This window comes from Aythya ferina (assembly GCF_964211825.1).
Source record: "Aythya ferina genome assembly, chromosome: 1".
NCBI lineage: Eukaryota > Metazoa > Chordata > Aves > Anseriformes > Anatidae > Aythya > Aythya ferina.
Window position 1 is genome coordinate 32,094,833 of NC_140296.1, and position 22,708 is coordinate 32,117,540.

The following is a 22,708-nucleotide window of genomic DNA, read 5'->3' on the forward strand; positions in this document are numbered from 1 at the left end:
AACATACACATTCTTTCACACACAACTATCTTGCATTGTAAACAAGTGTCTTGTACAATACATACAGGTAGCCAAAAGATATGGTTTCTGTATAGTTTTAATGTCTATCTCTCACCATTATAGAGCATATTTACAAGTATTTTGCTATTTATATCTATATTTTGGTTACAAGTTGTCATTTTCAACTATAGTGAAGTGTTTTTTTTTAAATGGCATTCTTAAATGTCCATGTTTAAAGAAAACATGAAAACCCCGTCAGAGAAATAGTAGAATATCACACCTTTTTTCCACACGGAGACATTATTGGAAAGTACAAAACTAAACTTCAACATCATGACCCTTAACCTTGTATGAGGATTTAAGCTCCTTATTACAAAATAAATCTGAGCAGAATTTCAGATTAAAAAAATGCACTCCATTAGGAACAGATAAGTAAAGTGACTTCATATAGATGAATAATTCTAAGCTAAAACCTAAAAACCTTTCCTCCTGGCATAGTTATCCTGGTCAAATGCTAAGGTAACTCTTCTTCAGTTGAATTAGTTCATGATAATTTCAGTCTTTGAGGTGTATAAGTAACTGTTTTCTTGCTCGTCTAAATTATGAATTGTAGTATTAATTAATGGAAGTTGCAAGTTATTATGTGTGTGACTACTAGTACTGAGAAAGTGCAAATAATCTTTCCTACTTTAACCAATTTCCTTTCCTGTTATGGAGCTGTTAGACCCCCATTTCAGCAGTAAGTTTTCGCCTGTCAGTTGACTGTTTATAACAGTGCTAAGATTCTCTGCACATAAAGCTGTGCCATCTTTAAATAAGTGTTTAAATTTTCTTCTTTCATTAAAGCACTTGTTAAAGCTCTTGTTAAAGAGAGGTATTAGTTGATGCAGAGATATTTTCCTTAGTGCCTAGGTCATGTTCTTTCCTGTATCTTTTTTAGTTTTGTATTTTTCTATAACACATTTTTAATTTTCTCATGTTCTTTGTATTTTTTTGTAAAGAGTAACTTTCTTCAGATAGATGAAATACAACAGTGGACTAGGCAATGTGTTCCCTTTTGGCCTGGTCTTTTACACTGCTTTTGTGAATAGGTATCTATTCCAGTCATACCCAGTTTCAGTAGGTGGAATCTTTCATATAAAAGATCTGCAGGGCTTAGTTAGGGTCTGTCATGGAGTGAGGGTACTATTTCATGTAATTGCAGCTTAACTAAAGAAATGTTCACCCTATTTTTAATTGCAACTTCAAGATTGATCACACTCTCTCTTGTTTTTCAGCTCAGGATCTCTTTCTCCATATACATCTTGGCTGTCTAAGATCTCAGATGCTGATGCCCTGTTGGCACCTCTGGGCAAAGTAGGCTTGGTTAGTGTGGACATGGGAGGTGGTGTGAGGCTCTGGGAGACAGGACTTGACAGCCTCCAGCGCTCACTGCAGGACTGGAGGAACATGATCGGACAAGAGGATGGTCGACCTGTGCAGGTAGGTGTTCACAAAGCTGAAGTGAAAAACATCTAATAAAATGATGTAAACAAGTTTTCAGTCGGGAGAGGGGTCAAGGGAGTGCAGTGTAGAAAAACATTAAGTAGAAATATGCCTGTAAGAAAAACTGAATAGATGTCTTCACTGAAAAAAAAGCAACCCACACAATAGCTAATTAGAAAGCTTATTTGTGACCCCTGTAATTATGGTTACTGAAATTCTCTTTGTCTTGCAGTGTTTGTATTTTTGCCAAATTCCAGTACATTTACATGTAAATTAATTCTTTATCTCATGCTGATTTTTAACTGCAACTTTCAGAATAGTGAAATTAATGTTTAAGGGAAGCATATACTTTTCTAGAGTTCAAATAGTTGGAAAAAAAAACATTGCATTCATACTTTAAAGAAGTACTTTAAAGAAGAACCTTGAAACATAGATAGAAAGATGCCTTGAGTTCAGAGTATTGCCATTGGCAGATTTTGAAAATTGGTAGAAGGGGTAGAAGAGTTACAAGGATTTCAATATGGATATTTAGGTAGATATTGAAAATACACTGCATGTACGTGTATGCTGTGTGTGCATGTATACATGCGCATTAATGTACTGCCTAATGTGTAGGATCACCATTGCTACACAAAGAGAAAAATAAGGACTTTTCAATTACATCTTTAATTTCTATTAGTGACTGGGAAGGGTATCATTCTTACTTTGAGAACTAGAGTGTGCTTTAGGGAGGGCTTTCCTACTTTTGGCTAAGGAGGTCCTTTATCTACAACTGGAATTATTTCTGTTTCATAAATTTCTATAGTACCTTTCACTGTACATTAACATGGAATGTTAATGGAATTAATGAAATGGAATAAAATGGAATTAATCATCTCTAAATTAATCTCTCTATACCATTGTTTACAAGGTATCAAGCTATCCCAAGTGCAAATGAGATTTGTTAGTCAGAAAACAGCTCGTCTTTCACTTTCTTTTCCCACACTGAGCTCCCTTTCTGCAGGACGTTCTGCAGTTATAGAAGCTTGTGCAAGAGCTGGCGTGTTCTTGTTATTGGACATCAGCAAATGTCTCTTGTAAAAGTCATGAGAAAAGGAAATTGTTATCCAGAAGCACATTTGTGTGGTTGCTTGTTGCTTTATAAGTGTGTTTTTTTTATTGCCTATGTAGTAGCGTTAGCACCATCTTATGGTCAGATATAATCAGTTTACACCAGCCCAATTTGACCTGACAAAGTCGGCTAGTAGAAAAGAAAAGGAGGAAAAGTTAAGAGCTTTACTTGTTTTGATATTTTTCTCTCTCTCTCTCTTTTTTTTTTTCTTATCTTTTTGAGTAACAGTTGTAATCTTATCCAACAGTATTATTGTACTGTCAATCATAGCCAACTAAATACTAGAGAATATAGGCTTGGAAAGTTAAGTGTCATAAGAAAATTTTAAGTTATTTAGCTAGTAATGTCAAATAACCACTTTACAAAAAGCTTCAGAGGTTTTCCTGCAGTCATAAAGCAATCCAGATTTGTAGTAGGATTTCTCTCTCCTGACAGTCTATATTTGGTAGCTACAGGGTAAAGTCTTCTTAGCATATCTGTCTTCTTCCCTCTGTAAATACGGGATATATATAGCTCAAGTGGGTGGTTTGTCAGAATTCAAAAAGGCATATTATTTGATTTGAACTAAAGGGCTGAAACAAAGCCTTCTATATGCTCTTTGAACTTACACAATTATCACTAACTTCTGTTTCTTTACTGTAGACACTTTGCTTTAAGTGGAAAGATAATGAAAGCTAAGAGACTTTTTACCAAGGCGTTTCAGAGCAATAAGCAATAAATTCTTACCTTTTATTTTATGCACTTCTCTGATAAGATAATAGGTATGTAGTTGTGGAAACAACACTTTGCTATTGGGAGATGAAGGCTTTCCCTCTTAAGTCCATTTTTCAGTGGAATGAAATAGAAGCAGTACTTGACATAGAAGCAGTACTTTATTGAAGCATTCATTTCTAGAAATGAAAGGATACTGTTAGCTTGAAAATATATTCATGTAGATTCCCTCTGTAAGGTAAGCTTAGCAAGAACTCAAGTGTCTCCTGTTCTAGTGACAATTACTTTACTAAGAAAGCTGCAACTAAATATTTCCTGATACTCATGTTTACAGAATCAAGGTGTTTTGCATCTGCATACAGCTGCAGCTCCATTCATTCAAGAGTATGAAAATCACGTTCTTCTGTATAGTGTTTCATGCTCAGATTCATGTTAAGTATCTTGGGGTCTATTGAGGCATCTCTAATTCCTGAACTAAACCTATCATTCCCAATCTTGTAGCATAAGCTGACTCCAGATAATTGTCAGTGTTTCTCTTCTTGCTAAAATGCATTGCCCCTGATGAATTGCTGTTCCCTAGCAGCTACTGTTGATGCATCCCACAAAGGTAATACAGGCTTAGCAAAGCTTATTAACCCAACATCCACACTTTCACAGTGATGTTCTTACACTAACTTGTGAGACCTGTCGAGATGGTTGGGAACCACTGTTCTGGAAAAATACACAAAATCTTTCCAAAGCTTCCCAACGTTTGAAAGAAAAGTGGATTACAGGGCTTTCAATAAAAATGTAGATGCAAAGAACTGGAAACAAATTTTCAACCAGTTTTCAGTTTGAACTATTAGTACTATCTTCTAGGGTTGCATTTTGTCTTTCACAAATGCATTAGATCTCAGAAACAGGCTGTATGTACATAAGCAATGAAACAGAGGAAAACGAACAGCTGTTCCACTTACACTCAGTAATTAGGCTCCCGTGCTATAATGTCACGGCAGTCTTCAAACTAGTCAACATTTGTTTTGTGTTGTTGATACACTCAGAAGAGTTCAAACTGTTGAAGTCTTCAGGCTAAAAATAGTTTTTGGAAATATGGTTTAGGTTTATATTAATTTTTACTTGTACAGACTGGTCAGAAATCATCTTCATTTATTGAAGTTTTAAACTCAGAGAATGAGTACAGTGTTCTGAAGTGATTGCATTGCAGTGCCTAAAATACAATATATAAATAAAACACTGGATTCTCTGAAGTTACGAACTCTACTTGAAATCCGTAAATTGTTGAGCTTTTTCACTGTTTGGTGTTCTTGGAAAACAAGGTCATATCATTATCAAATATCTGAAAAGAATTTGAAAGACAAATAAGTTTTAAAATCTTCCTCTCAAAGCTTCATGGTAATAGGCAGACTTCAATAAGCTCGTGTTATACATCAAAGGCGTATTGATAGAAATTATGGAAAACACTGATTAAATTCTGATATAGTTTGGCCGTTGTTTTCCAGTAAGCGTTATTTACTGTTGTGTCTAATCTAGGTAGAGTACAATGGTTATATAAAAATAATGAAAAAATGGATCATTTTGAGAGATTGCAATAGATAGTAAAGAATTGTGCCCTTTAGGCACCTGAAATCTCTGCAATTAAATGTTTTTTCATTTACACGTGATTACCAGGAAAACCATTTATTTCTGTATTCATTCCACTTAATTCTCTCTTTATGCTATGTAGAGATCAAATTCAGAATACCATTGTTTTCAAAAGTCTCAGGACAAACCCAAACCTGTTGAATGCATAAAAATGTACTTGGTCAAGAATAGAAGAGTTGGACTGTAATGAATGATGATGTTTATCTGAACCTCAGAATGGAATCACAACTTTATTGGCAATCCTTTCTGTAATTTTCACAGAATCACAGAATTTCTAGGTTGGAAGAGACCTCAAGATTTTGTTCTAGACAATATCACCATGCAAAATGACATCCCAAAGTTGGATTAATCGCTTGTTATTTCAGTCCAACCCTGTACAAAGAAGTGATCTGATTGATCAAAAAAAAAAAAAAAAGTTGTGATCTGGGATTTCTTAGAGTTTTGGTTTGCTTTTTTTTATATATATATATATTTCTGTTATTTGATACAGAATAGTTTGGGTTGATATTAATTCCAACTCCCCTGCCATGAGCAGGGACACCTCCCACTAGACCAGGTTGCTCAGAGCCCCATCCAGCCTGGCCTGGTATATGCATGGAACATGCAACAGATGCAGAACCTGTGACATACATGAGATGAGTTTTTGAAATTGCAGTGCTCTGCCATTTGTGGCTATATATGAAGGCCTAACTTCAGTGGTTGCACAACTCCTTGATTCCAAGACCTGATTTGAACAAGACACCTGGAAATGTCTCCACCTTTTTTAACTCATTGCTTTTGTGACTTGACCTGATCTGTCAATTCTCCAGCAAAAGCAACTGAGCAGTTAAGTCACACTGTAGTTCACAGCATCATAAGCCTTAGATGCTTTTCTGAAAGATGCCTTTTCATGAATTAATTAAGAAAAATCCATAAATGAGAAAAAATCTTTGCTTCTCAACAGTGGTTTGAATCACAAATGCACTTGTGACAGTTCTGCAGTACTGTGTATAAATTCAAGGAGTACTGGCCCAGAATTATTTTGTTCAAACAGGTCCTAGTGGTGGACGGCTCAACATGACTTGGATGTATTTTGGATATGTTTCAGGCTTTGGCACTGAAAGATTACATGAATGAAATGTATTTAAGAATAAGGAAGTCTGTAGATAGAGGTTCGAGGAGATTTCATTCAAGATTATCTGCCCTGGGGAACTGACTGAGAGAGCAGTTTTCTGTCAGAAATGAGTGCATTTATTTTAAATTGAGATTCCTTTTTGCGTTAGCTAGATGTGTATTCTTTTGGTTCCTGCTGCGAGTGGTTAATATTTTGCTGACATAGTGTTTTCACAAGACATGAATCCTCCTGACTAGCTAAAGGGAAAGGTGAAGAAAATTATTTCACAATCCCTTACACTTTACCATTAGCCACCCCTAAACATTTAAATATCTAATTCTTGCAACATCTGGAGCCCATAATTGTTATCATTGCTTTACAGAGGAGGGACCTGAAACATAACAAAGGCAGATGACCTGTTCAGGTTCGCACTGCACATCTGTGGTGCACTGCCAGAGGTGGGATCATAGAATCATAGAATCATAGAATATCCTGAGTTGGAAGGGACCCTTAAGGATCATCAAGTCCAACTCTTGACACCGCACAGGTCTACCCAAAAGTTCAGACCATGTGACTAAGTGCACAGTCCAATCTCTTCTTAAATTCAGACAGGCTCGGTGCAGTGACCACTTCCCTGGGGAGCCTGTTCCAGTGTGCAACCACCCTCTCTGTGAAGAACCCCCTCCTGACGTCAAGCCTAAATTTCCCCTGCCTCAGCTTAACCCCGTTCCTGCGGGTCCTGTCACTGGCGTTAATGGAGAAAAGGTCTCCTGCCTCTCGACACCCCCTTACGAGGAAGTTGTAGACTGTGATGAAGTCTCCCCTCAGCCTCCTCTTCTCCAGGCTGAACAGGCCCAGTGACCTCAGCCGTTCTTCGTACGTCTTCCCCTCAAGGCCTTTCACCATCTTCGTAGCCCTCCTCTGGACACTTTCCAACAGTTTCATGTCCTTTTTATACTGTGGTGCCCAGAACTGCACACAGTACTCGAGGTGAGGCCGCACCAGTGCAGAGTAGAGCGGGACAATCACCTCCCTTGACCTACTAGCGATGCCGTGCTTGATGCACCCCAGGACACGATTGGCCCTCCTGGCTGCCAGGGCACACTGCTGGCTCATATTCAACTTGCTGTCTACCACGACCCCCAGATCCCTCTCTTCTAGGCTGCTCTCCAGCGTCTCATCGCCCAGTCTGTACATATAGCCAGGGTTTCCCCGTCCCAGGTGCAGGACCTGGCACTTGCTCTTATTGAACTTCATGCGGTTGGTGATCGCCCAGCTCTCCAAACTATCCAGATCCCTCTGCAAGGCCTTTACACCCTCATTTGAGTCCACAACTCCTCCAAGTTTGGTGTCATCAGCAAACTTGCTCAAAATACCTTCCATTCCTACATCCAGATCGTTTATAAAAATATTGAAAAGTACCGGCCCTAAAATGGAGCCTTGAGGGACCCCACTGGTGACCGCCCGCCAGCCTGACGCAGCCCCATTTACCATAACCCTTTGGGCCCTGCCCGTTAGCCAATTGCTCACCCATCGTATGATGTTTTTATTTAGCTGTATGGTGGACATTTTGTCAAGGAGGATCCTATGGGAAACCGTGTCAAAAGCCTTGCTGAAGTCCAAAAAAATCACATCAGCTGGTTTCCCTTGGTCCACCATACGGGTGATCTTATCATAAAAGGAAATCAGGTTAGTTAGGCAGGACCTACCCTTCACAAACCCATGCTGGCTGGGACCAATGACTGCTTTGTCCCCCAGGTGCGCCTCAATAAGTTCGAGAACCATCTTCTCCATGATTTTACCAGGCACTGACGTGAGACTGACAGGCCTGTAATTGCTAGGGTCTTCTTTCTGACCCTTCTTGAAAATCGGCACAACATTTGCCAGCTTCCAGTCTACCGGGACCTCTCCAAATTCCCAGGATCGTTGAAAAATAATTGAGAGAGGTTCCGCAATGACATCCGCCAGCTCTTTCAGCACCCGGGGATGAATCCCATCCGGACCCATGGACTTGTAGGGATCCAGGTGGAGTAGCAAATCCCACACACGTTCAGGGTCGGCTGGGAGTTTGTCATCCCCACCGTCCTGGTCCTCCAGCTCAGGGCACCCTGGGTCCCGAAGCCCATCATCGGCATTGAAGACAGAGGCAAAGAAGGCGTTAAGCATCTCTGCTTTGCCTATGTCATTGTCTGTGAGGAGACCTTCCCTATCAAGGAGCGGCCCTAGGTATTCTTTAGTTCTCCTTTTTCCATTCACATATCTAAAAAAAACCTTTTTATTTTCTCTCACAGACACAGCCAGCTTCAACTCTAGGTGTGCTTTGGCCACTTGAACTTTCTCCCTACAAACACGAACAGCATCCCTGTATTCTTTCCATGACACCTGGCCCTCCTTCCAGTAGCGAAACACTCTCTGTTTCCGCCTAATCTCCATTAGAACGTTTCTGGTCAGCCACGCCGGCCTCCTGCCCCGCCTGCCTGACTTGCGATATTTAGGAATTGCCTGATCTTGTGCTTCTAGGAGGCATCGCTTAAAGAATGACCAGCACTGGTGGACATCAAGGCCTTCAAGAGCAGTTTCCCAGGGGACTTTGCTGACTTGTTCCCTGAGCAGCCTGAAGTCCGCTTTCCCCATATCTAGGGATGAGGTTTTGGTGGCACTTTTCCTTCTGTCACCGTAAATTTTGAACTCAACCACTTCATGGTCGCTATGACCAAGGCGGCTACCAATCACCACATCTGCCACCAGACCCTCTCTGTTTTCTAGCAACAGGTCTAGGAGGGCACCTTTCCTAGTTGGCTCCGTTAGCACCTGCACCAAGAAGTTATCATCTAGGTGCTTCATGAACCTCCTGGACTTGCTCGTGTCAGCCGTGTGGCACTCCCAGTTAACGTCCGGCAAGTTGAAGTCCCCCATAAGGACAAGGGGAGTTAATCTCGAGGCCTCTCTTAGTTCTGTAAAGAATAGTTTATCGGCACTATCGTCCTGGCCAGGCAGTCTGTAATAGACTCCCGCAACGACATCCCCTTTATTCGTTCGTCCCTTGATCCTTACCCAGAGGCTCTCAACTTTGCCATTGCCAACCTGAAGTTCCACACAGTCCAGCCCCTGCTTCACATACATCGCCACCCCACCACCTCGCCTACCCTGCCTGTCCCTCCTGAAGAGCCTGTAACCATCTATCGCAATACCCCAGTCACAGGACTCGTCCCACCAGGTTTCGCTTATGCCGATGATGTTGTAGTTGCGGGACTGGGCCAGGACTTCTAGCTCATCCATTTTATTCCTCATACTGCGTGTGTTCGTGTAGAAGCACTTCAGGTGCGTCTCCTTACACTCAGCACCTTGTGGATCTGACCGAAGGACCTCACTGGCACACAGCCCCTCTGATTCTAGCGTACCATCCCTTAGGTCTTCACCGGCGCGCCTGGTTTTAGCCCCTTCCCCCTTCGACTCTAGTTTAAAGCCCTATCTATCAGCCCTGCCAACTCCTGACCAAAGATCCTTACCCCTCTCCGAGAGAGGCGCATCCCATCCGGTGCCATCAGGCCTGGTGTAGCATAGACCTTCCCGTGATCAAAGAACCCAAAATTCTGCCGGATAATTGCAGAAGACCCATACAAATATATAAAATATACAAATATATAAAATATACAAATATATAAACATTCTTTATAACCGTGTTGATAAGCTGAGTATTTAAAATGTCCTTGAATGCTGCATTCACTACAGAAATACCTTAGGTTGGACAAGAAGTTGCATATAAATGCAGTGCATATAAATGCAGTGCAGCCACCTAAGAAAACAGATGTCAACTCCATATAGCTCAAGGTTGAAACATGCTTAGCTGAGACATGTATAGACGTATCCAGCAAAGCTCAAGAAATGCAATATAGTTTTTTCTCAGAGTGAGGTGGCTGTCTTTTCAGTCTTATAGCTGCAGTCAAAAATGATAACAAAACACATAAGTTATTCGATGTCCCGTGAACAGCTAGAAGACAAACATATTGTTCATGTCAGTAATTTAAAAGTGCAATGTATATTTATCAACAATAACTAAAAAAAAAAAATAATGTGTGTTTTTTTCATGTGTCTAACTGCTCATATCATCCTTGATGCGAGGGCTTTTTGCTAAAAACAGCATTTTAATGAGTTCAACAGCCCTCAGTAGCAGTTTCTTTTGCAATCCATCAGTTTGTCTTTAAACATGATGAGAGCAAAGGCAAATGCTGAGTAGTAGCTTTTATGGGATATCATTAGAAATGTATTTTAAATGTGTTCCTATTCTACCTAGACTACAATTAAAGCCTGTGTTGTACTGGATCTGAAGCTGAGTGCATTCTTACAGTGATCATCATAATTCAAAAAATGTCAGATTTTTGGATGAAGTTGGAAGAAACACAATCATGGTGTTAGATGTGTGTTCACACGCCTATATATATTTACGTATGCCCAGATGTCATACCTGCACTTTGACTCTCTTAAATTAGAATTATTTCAAGGGATTACCATAACTTCACAGTCCTTCAGGACGTATTTCATAATGAACAAGAACTGGAAGTGTATTTAGGGGAAGAGTTTTCAGAGCAGTTTAGGAAGAAGACCTAGGAATCCCTATGCTACACAGCTGGACTGGCCTCCAATTGTAGCAGGGAGCAGTTCAGGTCAATCATAATGAAATACTGGAGACCATCTGGAAGGAAGGGTGATACAAATACATTGTCTAGTAAAATCTACAGAGGAATTAATTAAAAAAAAAATGTGTAATGCGTATTTACAATTCTTGCAATTAGACTTTTTTATTGCATGGCCAGAACAAGGGCCAAGTGAAGTGATAAAAAAGTAGTAGTGCTTTTAGTCCTGAACTAGCTTCACTCGATTTTTTGAAGAACTGTTAGATTCGTTTCTTTCATTTCCTACTGATATTAGGGAACAAAAGCAAACTTGTGTAGTTATCTTTGAGTTTTCATAATATGGTATGGGTACTTCCCTTAGCTGTTTTTGGAAATCACCTGTATAGCTGTTGTGGAAATTAAACATTATTGCTTATACACCATTATACATTATACATCATTATATACATATATTGCTGCTTATACACTAGCAGCTTGTGTAGATTGCTTTGGGTGTGCTTGGAAACACTGAAGAGTAACAGAAAGGATGAGTAGCATCCAGCTCCAGACCTGTAGGCATTTCAGCATCTATTTCTGAGCTAAGCATCCCATAAGCATCTGAGCTCGCTCCCATTATTACCAAGAGAGCCAGAATAGCTCACCTTGAAGGAGACACCTGCATTTGTGTAGCTATGTGGCTCCTCAAACACCACGTACTGTAATGGTATGCACAGACACCTGGCTTACCTGGCACATCCCTACCTTTAGGTGTCTGCAGTCTGGATCCAAATCCCATCTTCAGTATGCAAAGCAATACTTACAGATTTAGGGAAATGGATACTTAGAAATGGAAGGAGATTTCCCTTCCCTTATGCCTTTTTCTCTTCTTTGAGCTGAGGCCAAAAAAATCCAGTTGTCTGATTCTCTGCCATCTTGAGCAACAAACATCTTACTCCCTTTCCTGAACAGTCTCATTTATTGTATTTGTACTCAACTCAACTATTCATGCGCAACCATACAATGACTTACCTTTCAAGGGAATTAATAGTTTGCTTTTATCCAAATCATTCTCTTTTCTTTTGATTTTCTGAGGCTTCAGTTTGTACTTGAAAAAGTAGGATAATGCAAGTTCTCCTGATCAAGTTTATTTTTAAGGTTGGATGTTTATCTTAAGTATAATTGATTCAGGAATTTCAGTGTTCTGAACTTGTTTGTATTTACTGCTCAGCACCCACTTTAATTTAATTTAATGCTTTTGTTTGTTTGTTTGTTTGTTTGTTTTTTCAAAAATGTCATTGTACTTCAGCACATTTTGACAAAACTCCAGCCTTTTGCTGATGTTAAGACTGATCTGGGCAAAACTGCAGTTCCTGATCTGAGATAAAAGCATAGCCTTCAGTAAGCGTGGTCCTCACCCCACTCAATACTTCAAGTTCTTATTTTTCTACTGAGGACCAAGTGGCTATTCTGGCCACATGAGGGCATCAGTGAGCCAATAACAGTGATTTTGGTCACCTTAAATATATAGGTCCAAATTTCGTAAATTATGAAAAACATCTGCAGAGGAGTGTTTTCATAAATACAGAATAACCATATGCCAGCATTCTGCTGTCTTGCGCAGGGTCCTGAAAAACTTGAAATACTGCAGGTAACAGTGTTACCTAGTCAATAAAAGGATTATAAAATACGGGATTATAAATCAATAACTGGATTATAAAATAATTTGGAAGTGTTTGCAGTGCTGAGGTCCATGAGCCCAGATACTCCAGCTCCAGCTATTCATTGCCCTTTAGCAGTTCTCAGTGGGGTGGGTTTGGGGCTTCTTTGCCAGGCATAGGGCACACTGTGGGTTTAGCTCTGTGACCTTTTCCTGGGCTGCATGATTCATTCTAACAAAGTGGGAACAAGGCACTGAGTATGGGGAAACATGAGCCTAAACAGCCAGGGACCCATGGAGCTTGAAAAGTTCACCTCCCTAAAATTCTCTGCTGGAAAAAGAAACTCAGATAAAGGTCATCAGTTCTCTGTCAGCTACTTTTTCTCATATAAATGTCCTCAGCTGGAGTGAGGCACTTGTCAGAAGCACTATGCAAACGCTTTTAAAATACATTCCTTTTCCTGAAGCTCTTCCAGCCTAATTAGAGTGGACAGACAAAGAGGAGGAATGGAAATAACCTTAGCTTCCTGTTAGAGCAGGCTGATCCAGGACAAAGTTCCTCTTTCTTCCTCTGAACTTCCTCTGAAAGACCACAGTCCTCTTGGGAGAGAATATAATACCTCAGCACAGCAGCCTTTGAATCTCCAAGTCTGCAGCAGTGCACGTTGCTGACTTACATGCTAGAGCTCCTAACGCCACTGAAATCCTGCTGTCAGAGCCAGGCTAATGATTCTGCTCTTAGGAAACTTGTTCTCTAATTAATGTGAGGACAAATGCTGTGACAATTGAAATCATCTGGTCTGTTACGGTGATGCTAAATATTCCTTTAGAACCCAAAACAACATAGTTATCTTTAATAAGTTATATTTCTGCTTCTTAAGTTGTTTTTTTTTTTTTTTTGACAAGTCCTAGATCTGTAGAAAATAAAGCTTTTTTGCTTTCACGTGTATTTTTTTTTCCAACTTGGTTTTGACCGTGCAATATCCCTGCTATTTTCTGTCCAGAATATTCCTTACTGTCACCATAATCCATTTCTCCCTTCTTTCTAGTTGTGTTTATATACTCCAGAAATCAAATTCAGTGTTCTTCAAGTTTATTGATGTTAGGAGGTGTGGAGTAAATAACCGTGCCAGACACTGTCTGCTCTGATCACATTTAGTAGTTTACTTTAAAAATGATCTCATAGTTGAAAATAATTGACATGGCAATTTTCAGTAATAACAGATGAAACTGGAATTTCCACAGGTGTTAACATAATGGAGGATCTTTTAGATAGAGAAGAAAATATATGAAAGCCTATCATTACTTCATGTAGTTTATCCAGCCTTTAAACCACAAAGTATGCAGTCATGGACAGTAGATTGTAATGCATCCACTGCTGCAGAGTTTCTGAGCTGATTTTTAGAGTGACAGCATTTAGGTCAAGTGAAGACCTACCTACATCAGCAGTGGCTGCATGCTATATAATGTTCTTTTTATGTTGATTTTGTTTTTATTTTACAAATCTAAAATTGCACTAAAGTTACAATGCTTTGAGTGGGCTTGCTATTTGAGACAAAAGTTTGATGCCTGTATGAATTTTAAAAGCTACTTTTCAAAAGAAATGTTCCTGGCAGTCAGATAATGCATGAAGCTTCATTAGTTCATTCTGAATTCTTGCAAAGTTTTGCAGACAAGATAGAAAATAAAAGTGAAGCAAAATGAGTGACTAAAGCCTATTAAATGTATTTTATACTGCAGTGCCACTAATGTTTTTTCACTTCAGGATAAAACTGAAGACAGAGGGAATTGCATACATGATTATTGTCTTCTTGCCTAATACTGAATATTCTTTTATGTGGAAAGACGGCTTGTGGGCTCAATTTTGCATTGTTGATATGAATAGAAATTGTGCTATTAGCTTTTAGAACATTGAAAAAAACTGTTTATGATACAGTACAAGTAAAAGTAGTGGAAGCAATTAGATTTATTTTTTTTTTTGCCTGTTTTTGTGTTTCTCTCACTTGTTTTATGTAAATAAATTATAAATCTGTTTTGTTTCTTTTTTTCTGTCTGGTTGAATCAGTTTTACAATGGAATGCAGAAACAGCATGAAACAGGCAGATTAACCATTGATTTCCTTGATTTGGAGCTTTCACATACTCTTTGAGAAAATAGTACATTTATTTACTCCTGATATAAAAAAAAATGTACTGGAGGAAAGGAAGTGACTTGTTAAATAAAGCATAGGGTAACGCTGAGGTTTTAAGGTTGTTGATGGGGCTTAGGGAGGAAGCTAAAACAAAACAAAGGTTTAGTTTCAGGGAAAATCACTCGTTTGCACATCTGCTAAAATACATTCTGCATTCTGTGGAAAACATTTCCTAATCCTTTGTGCCACTGTGGGTTGGATTATTTAATGCCTTTTTCACCTGGAGAATAGTCATGTTCCGTTACAGGCAAAGTCAATCTTCCTTCATAACAACGTATGGCTGTGATGAAGGATTTTCCAGATTTTGGTGAGCAAATCAGTCTCTCTTAAATCACCTGTAGGACAAAAGTCTAAGATATATTCGGTTCTTTCCCTGCATGATCTCCTGACATATGACAAATCTTTGTCCACAGTACTGATGAAGGAAGAATGCTATGTAAGAAAACGTCAATAGTTTAATTGCTTTATACTATTTGTAATGTTTTTTAAAATTTATGTAAGGAGCTGGAGTTCTTTTTTCTTTTTTTCAGCAATTGCTTATGTGTATGGCAAATGGTACATATTCTTCATTGACTATAACTACATGTTTTAAAATACTGTATATTAATGACAAGGCAAAATAGCACATTCATTCTTTTCCTCTGTGTACCAGGTATGTTAGGAGAAGAGTGATTATCTTCAAATTTGTATCTCAGCAGGGTTTTTCCCTTTATGATGAAAAGAGTAGAAGAAGAATAGAATCTAGGTAGTCTAGAATCTGCCTATACCTGTCTGCTTTCCTTGGATGTTCTAATCATGTAACTAATTAATCTATTGCAAATGTCCTTAACTTACATTAAATTAAGCACTTTAGTCATGTGAACTGTATTGCACCTCAAACCTTAATGCACACATTCTTTTTCCTATTTTCTTTCAAAAAAAGTAAGAAACATCCAATGATGCTCTATTATTACTAATAAGTGCTTGTGAAAATAATTGTTTGGTCACCTGAGCTTCTTTTTTTAAATCTTCTTATGTAAATATTCTCTATAGCTGTAAATACTGCAGATTTTGCTTGCTTGTGTTTTGTAAACAATGTTCTGCCTTTTTGTGTGTGTGTGTTTAGTCTATATTAAGCTGTGAGTCCATCTATCTCGGTTATGAAGATGCAGAATCCTGTAAGGAATGGCCAGGTCTGTTTTACCCGATAGGGTAAGAAAAAATTAATTTGGGGAGGTTTGAGGATACAACTGTAGTCCATTTTTTTTTAAAGTACAAATTGCATCCCTTTACATCTGTGGGATGTTAGTCTGGAAGTCTGAAATTACTTTTCCTGTTTTTCTTCCTTTTTTTAAGTTGTATCCAGAGTATTAAAATAAGCATTGTACCTTGGGTAAGTGGACTAGATACGAGTTAGTACTGGCAGTGCCAGGAGCATTCACACTAACAGAGGAAATTTCTGTTGCCCTGTGCATGAGGGAGCTCTCCTCCGTTAGAAACCAGTGTTTCTTCACCAGTCCTCAGGCAGAAACAGGCTTTTGTTGCTGAGAACATTGCAAAGGAGCTTTTCTGGCAAGCACTCCTGAATGGGAGGCACTGACACGTCTTTTGCCTTTCAGGAATTTTAATGAAGTTAACCAAATCAGAATGCTGAAGTAAGCTGCTGTATTAAAAGGCCATTTACTCTCTAGCTGATTTACTGTGTTGAACAGAAGCAGCATGTCACATGCAGGGTAGGGCGACAGGAATGGCTCCAACAGAAAAATCAGTCTTCACCAGAGATGCATCCCAGACTGCACCAAGGAAAAAGTAGTTCACATTTTACTGAAAGCACTTATTACTTTCCTATTCATAGCTAGAAATAATTTCAACCTCAGCTGACCTCTGCTTACAAAGTCTCGATGAAATTTCCTAACCTATAACCAAGAGTTCTTTTTCTGAGAGCTGTTAAATCTAAGTACGTGCTCTGCCCCTTGTTTTAGGGAGTATATGTCTTACAAGACTGTAATGGAGCTATGGGTATCTAAAATATTGAAAGTTGTTGGTTATATCTCCTGCATGAAAATCCCAGGAATAGAGAGAGTTTCAAGTGTGAAAATCCAGGAGGAGATGAGATTCACTATCTCTTTCCCTGTCTCTTCCCCAGAGATGATTTCTGGTGTTTTAGATTTCAGTTTATTTTAACAGATCTGAACAATAAGAATGTATGGACATAAAGAGCATTGATGAAAAGGTGGTAGACTTGAAGATCGTGAACACTGCAGTTTGAAGGACTGAAAAACTGGCATACTGAATTCTGTATTTTGCTGACTAAATTGGACAGACACTATTACAAGCATTCTAATAATAGGGAAGTTTGAACATTAAAATATATTCAGTCTAGATGTACTTTGAATAGCTTATTGAAAGCACCTCATAAAAAGTCAACCAATAGAATAATTTTGTTGTCATCAGACATGCTGAAGACTGGCTGTTGTCTCTTTTATTATGTTTGTTTTATTGGCACAAGCAAATTGAGGGCAACCAACGCTTGCTGAGATACAGAAATATGTAGTCAGGCTACTTGGGACTGCCCTTGAGGTATGGAAGCTTCATTTTAGAGACATTTTTTCTCAGTTTCATTGCAATGCATGAATAAGTTCACTGAGTGCTAAAATATTGTTAAGCTTTCTTGTACAAAACCAGCTGAAACTAAATTTGATAATGTTTAGAACAATTTTACTCATACTGCTTGAGAGATTTGTTTTAAGGTAGGAGAGTAAAATGAATTGTGAGCTCAAAAAGAAAGTATGTAATTATGAAAGCACTGCATATGTTGGAATGAAATGCTGATGTAAGCGTGGGACATAATCATTTTAATAATAGACTACAGCAGGCCTCTTCATAATTCACACATTTTTGTTAATGGGTTATTGCAAGCTCCTTTCTTCCCATAGTTGTGACAGTATCTTGTAGAGGCAAGGCAAGTTGTATTTGGGTCAGCTGTGCAATTCTCAACAAATTCAGTCTTTTATAGAGGGATGAATAAAGTATTAAAATTGGGCCTTGCATTCAATGATGTATGCCAGTGATTCCTTGCTCTCCAAGAGTTTATTTATTAAATTGGATTATTTCACATCAAAATCCAATAGAATGCAATCTCCCATTTGCTTATGTGGCATGAAAGTAGTTCTAGATCCACTTCAAAACATAGTTTAAGATTTGGTTAGTACAAATATAAATTCCCTTTAATTCCCGTGGTCTGCTTGACTAGCTGAATTCTAGAAAAAACAACCAACCTTTGCCTCCTCTTCATAGTGACCCCTGTCACAGGTCAGTATGCATTTAATAGCTGTTCAGCATAAATGCAACACAGATGTGAAACACCTGGTTTCATTGTGTTGCTGAGTGCATTAAATCCTGTAGCTGGCTTCTCTGGGCCTAATTGTGTTTTTTACATTACTATATGAAGGATGATAAGACTACTTAGTTTCCAAAGTAAATTTGTTTCTATCAGCTACCCTTATTCATTTGGCTCCTAGAATCCCAGTGATATCCAAAAAACAAATGAAGTGTAACCGTGTAAAGCTGTTTGGCGTGCGTTCATGTATCTTAGAAGGAACTGATATTGAGCACGTAGTTCAGATAATGTGTGTCTCTCATCCAATGTAAAATGAGTGTTAAGATCTATTCATGCCTCACTGCCTTTGCTGTAGGGAGTGAATGAAGCAAGGGGCAGGACCAAAAAATTAAGTCAAAGCATTAACAATTCTTGGTGTTTGCTCTTCTCTCTTCATTTCCTTTTCTTTTGAGATCTTTTGTCCTTTCAGTAAAAGCCATTCCTTTAGCATCTTTCTCTTCTTCTCAGGTTTTGTTTGTTTGTTTCATTGACTTTGGAACACCTACAGAGTCTTCATCCACAAAGCCCTCTCAAATGCACCCATTACCCATTAGTGTACATGCCTGAGAAAATAATAGAGTTAAAAAAAAATAAAAAGATTGAAAACCAGGCACTAAGGTCATTGATGATTATTGAAAGCCTTGTGTTTAGAAAGTAAGATAAGAGTGACAGTTATATCATAGAATTATAGAATCACCAGGGTTGGAAAAGACCTTCAAGATTATCTGGTCCAAACATCACCCTGCTATCAATGTCACGCACTAAACCATGTCCCTACGCACCACGTCCAGCCTTTCCTTGAACACCCTCAGGGACGGTGACTCCACCACTGCCTTGGGCAACCCGTCCCAGTGCCTGACTGCTCTTTCTGAGAAGAAATGTCTCCTCATTTCCAACCTAAACCTTCACTGGCACAATTTGAGGCCATTCCCCCTAGTCCTATCAGTAGTGCACAATTAAATGCACTATTAAAACATGCATGCAGAGTTTTGGAAGTGGTGGTTATTTTGGAAATCAAATGGAAGCCTTAGAAGGAAAGCACTTAGAAGGAAAGCACTATCACTGTTTTTCCAGCTATTCTACTCTGACCCTTACCTCATAGCTGAAACTCAATGTTTCTAAACTGAATTCATCTGTTGTTTTACAGAGCTGTAATATCCACAACAGGCTGCATTAAAAGATACTTCACGATACTGAATAAAGCCTTTCAGTGCATATAAAGCATATAAAGAAAGCACAAGTTTCTCTTAAAAGGAGAAGCCTAGTCAAAACTCTTCACTGAAAGAAGCAAAACTGATAGAAATCTTATAACAGATTTAGAAGTTGAGTATGCAGGAGGGGATTTGGGTCAACTTTTGAGCAAGCAGTTTATATATGTATTTGGAAGATACCCAACAGAACACTAAGAGAAATCTTAGTAGTTTTAGAAATTCCAATCAGACAAGCTTGGAAAAGTTAGTGTAGGTTTCTTCAATATATTTGAGCTTTTCCTGTGTTTCCAATACTTGTTTTTCTTGTCTTCCTTCTCACTCCAGGCAAAGTAGATTTTCCTCTCTGTCTTTCAGCTTGCCAGCTTCTGAATAGTGTTGGATCCTCACCCTTAAATCTACCTTTCCAACAATTCTAACATCAAGAATTCCTTCAAACCTCAGAGGGGTGACTTATCTATGGCTTTTCCATCTCTTTATACGTCATGATGAAGAATGTACAAAGTTGTCCAAAAGTTTTTTTTTCGTTTTTTTTTTTTTTCCTCATCCTTCCTTTGCTTTCATGTCCAGACTCAGTGATTTACTGTTTTATTATTTCTAAAATATATCTTCAATTCTTTTTGTCTGCTAATCTAATTTTTACTTTCTAGAAGAAAAAAATAAATAAATAAAAAATAATTTAAAAAAACTTTACAGCAGAGAGATGTTGTTAGTTGTAAAATTACATTGAAACTCTACTGTGGAGAGAGAGATGATGAGGAGAAAGAACAGATAAGTCACTAATGCCATTACCTAACAGCTCAAAGAAAATATGAGAGGGTATATCCAGAAGTTGTTGTTGTTGTTGTTTCTTTGTTGTTTGTTTGTTTTTTCCAGAGTCTCTACAGTTTGCTAATTTAACATAGTTTCTAAGTGTGTGGTAATTTAAAAAAAAAAATAATTACACAAGCAATCCAGCAACAACAAAAAAAAAGATTTTTAAAATATTCCTTCTGTGTGCACAGATGTTATTTAAAAAAACAAGGAGATTTGGAAAACTGCTGGAATTCACTGCCTTCATATTTATACCTCTGCTGGTGTTATTCCATTCTAGTTTCCTTAAATTTTCAAATATTTTACCCACTAGACTACTAACTATATAGAAACAAATTAGTAAGGAGGACACATTCTTGCGCTGTGATTGACTGTACCACTTGTCTCTTTTTCTCTCTCTCCCATGCAGGTTTTTTTTCAAGGTTTTAATAGAAATAGAATGTAGGATGTTCTGTTGTCCTTTAAACAAGTTATATGTCATTTTAAAATAAAAGATCTTCTGTTAACCATATTCTGTTTCAAAGTTAAGAATACCTACTTTAATCAGATCAAAACTGTTGTAGAATGTATCTTTGAAACCTAATACATATCTACTAGAAATGCGTGAACAATTTATTATATTCGAGAAAATTATGTGAACAGCTTTTTTGTCTACTGAACTTTTCACTGCTAAAATTTAAACGGTAATTGTATTTCAAAATAGTAAAATTTATCAGTAGGAAAACTTGACAAAAAGAGAATTTGGTATCTGTTTCACAAACTATGTTTGCCTCATAGAGCTTTCTTTTGCAGAATTTTATGTATTTTTCTACAAAGAACCTAGAAGGATGCAAATGTAAAGGATTTGCCATCATTTTATTGTTTATAGATTATTTTGTTTTGATTCTTGAAGCTGACACTACAGCTTTGATTTTATGATTTTACATTAAACTAAGTTTAGTGGGTTACATTTACCCCATTGTTTCTGATAGTTTTGAAATCTACCAGTTTTACAGAAAAAGAACTGTTTATTTTGGAAGAAATCTCTTAAAGCAAAAAAGTATAGACCCCTAAGGGTAACATGCTGTTGTGGTTACGTGTCTTTCTTCCTATACAAATGTTAAATTAATGTAATTTAGCAGATTAGATCTTGATTTTACACTAATGACATGGTTCACAGAGGATGTATTGTACCTCTTTGAATTAATATCAATTCTGTAAAGTGGAAGTAAATTATATTTTGAATAGTTGCCAAGAGACTGTTGTTAGAACACATGTTTTCAGTTCAAAAACATGTATGGAATTCATGTCAGTATTAAGTTGGGTCTACAAGACAGTGAACTCAGGAATTAAACTGCTATACGGTTCCAGTGAAAACCCTCATAAAGCCAGTGAACTTTTGAGAAGGCAATAAATTGTCATTAATGGGGCATGGAAATTCATCAGAGATATAAATGTATTATGGTAAATGAGAAGAAAGTTAATCTATAGAGGTTAGATATAAAGACATCGCTTTTATATCTGTCATTGAATTTCATATAATAGTAAACTGACATTAAATTATGGAAGTGTAGTAATTGTAGGGCAGTTTACACATGAATCATTGATTCACTGCATGACTCAGAGTTTATAACAGGATAAACTATTTTTACCTTCACTCACCCGCTTAAATCCAACCCCAGCCTAAAGTGACTCAGTCTTGACCATCTGACAGCTGTTGGGCCTTTGGCGGTACGGTAAATTGATGGGGAAAGTGCTGTCACTGGACAGGCATTTGCAGGAGAAAACCCACTGCTATAGATTTGTGGTCATGGTGGGGAAGTTAAGGATTACACGAGCGTGTAATATGAGAAGAACATGCCATTTATTTAGTCACTGTTCACGGAAAGATGATCAATCTGCCCATCAATAAAGAATGTGGAGCTGTAGCTGGGTGCGCATGAAATTTGTAAATTGGCTATACAGACAGGTGTTGCCTATACTACAAGAAGTGTTCAGACAGCGGATGATCCTGTTTACAGTGGAATTTCAAATTATGTTAGTCATTATCAATAAGCACTTTTCTAGCGTGGACAAAATCTGAATGTGCTGAGTGGTTTAGATTTGTATTCTGAGATCTGATATGGGTCTAACATGCCTCTCAGGAGCAGAGTAAAAGACCTAGTCAGTTGTTGTTAGATTGTTAGAGTGGTTTTGCTTGATAAAAAAGAGATTTATGTCTCTATTTTCTGTTTTACAGATAACCATTCAGAGGGACAGTGGTTTGGATGTCAGTTCCCCCAAACATGGAAAAGTGGATCCAAAAAACATGCCTCATGTTGGTGGAAATACTTGGGCTGGTGGAACAGGTTTTCATTCATTATTTTTTATGCATCATGGAAGGATGTCTAAGAGAGAGGCTGTACTAGTCAGAAATGGATGTATACGAGCCTACTCTCTGCTTAGAGATAGTTTACTTAATGCAGAAAAGAAAATATTTTCTTATTATTTAATGCCTATTCTTAATTTATTTATTTTTTATCTCTACTATCCTAGGTGGAAGAGACACTGCTGGGTTAGGTGGCAAGGGTGGCCCATATCGATTGGATGCTGGCCATAAGGTTTACCAAATATCGCAAGCTGAAAAGGATGCTGTTCCTGAAGAGGTTAAGAGAGCTGCTCGAGAGATGGGTGAAAAGGCCTTTAAACAGAGGTGAAAGTCTTTATTTTCCCTTTCATTTCCCAGAAGAACTAGGTAAAGATGACTGAAAGGAATTTTCTTTATTAACTACATTTAGCAACTACCTTATCCTGATCATTATAATTTAACAGAGCTTACCAGCATGTGTTTAATTGTTCTGGACAGGAC

General features: G+C 38.0%; 1 protein-coding gene across 1 annotated transcript in view; it reads left to right on the forward strand.

Moving 5' to 3' along the window:
* VWA8 (von Willebrand factor A domain containing 8) overlaps positions 1 to 22,708 on the forward strand; it is a 192,288-nt gene that overhangs the window by 144,326 nt on the left and 25,254 nt on the right. The window contains exons 37-39 of the mRNA XM_084510032.1: positions 1,278 to 1,482; positions 22,100 to 22,208; positions 22,396 to 22,552. Coding sequence (XP_084366158.1) covers positions 1,278 to 1,482; positions 22,100 to 22,208; positions 22,396 to 22,552 — 471 coding nt within the window. The remainder of the gene's footprint in view (positions 1 to 1,277; positions 1,483 to 22,099; positions 22,209 to 22,395; positions 22,553 to 22,708) is intronic.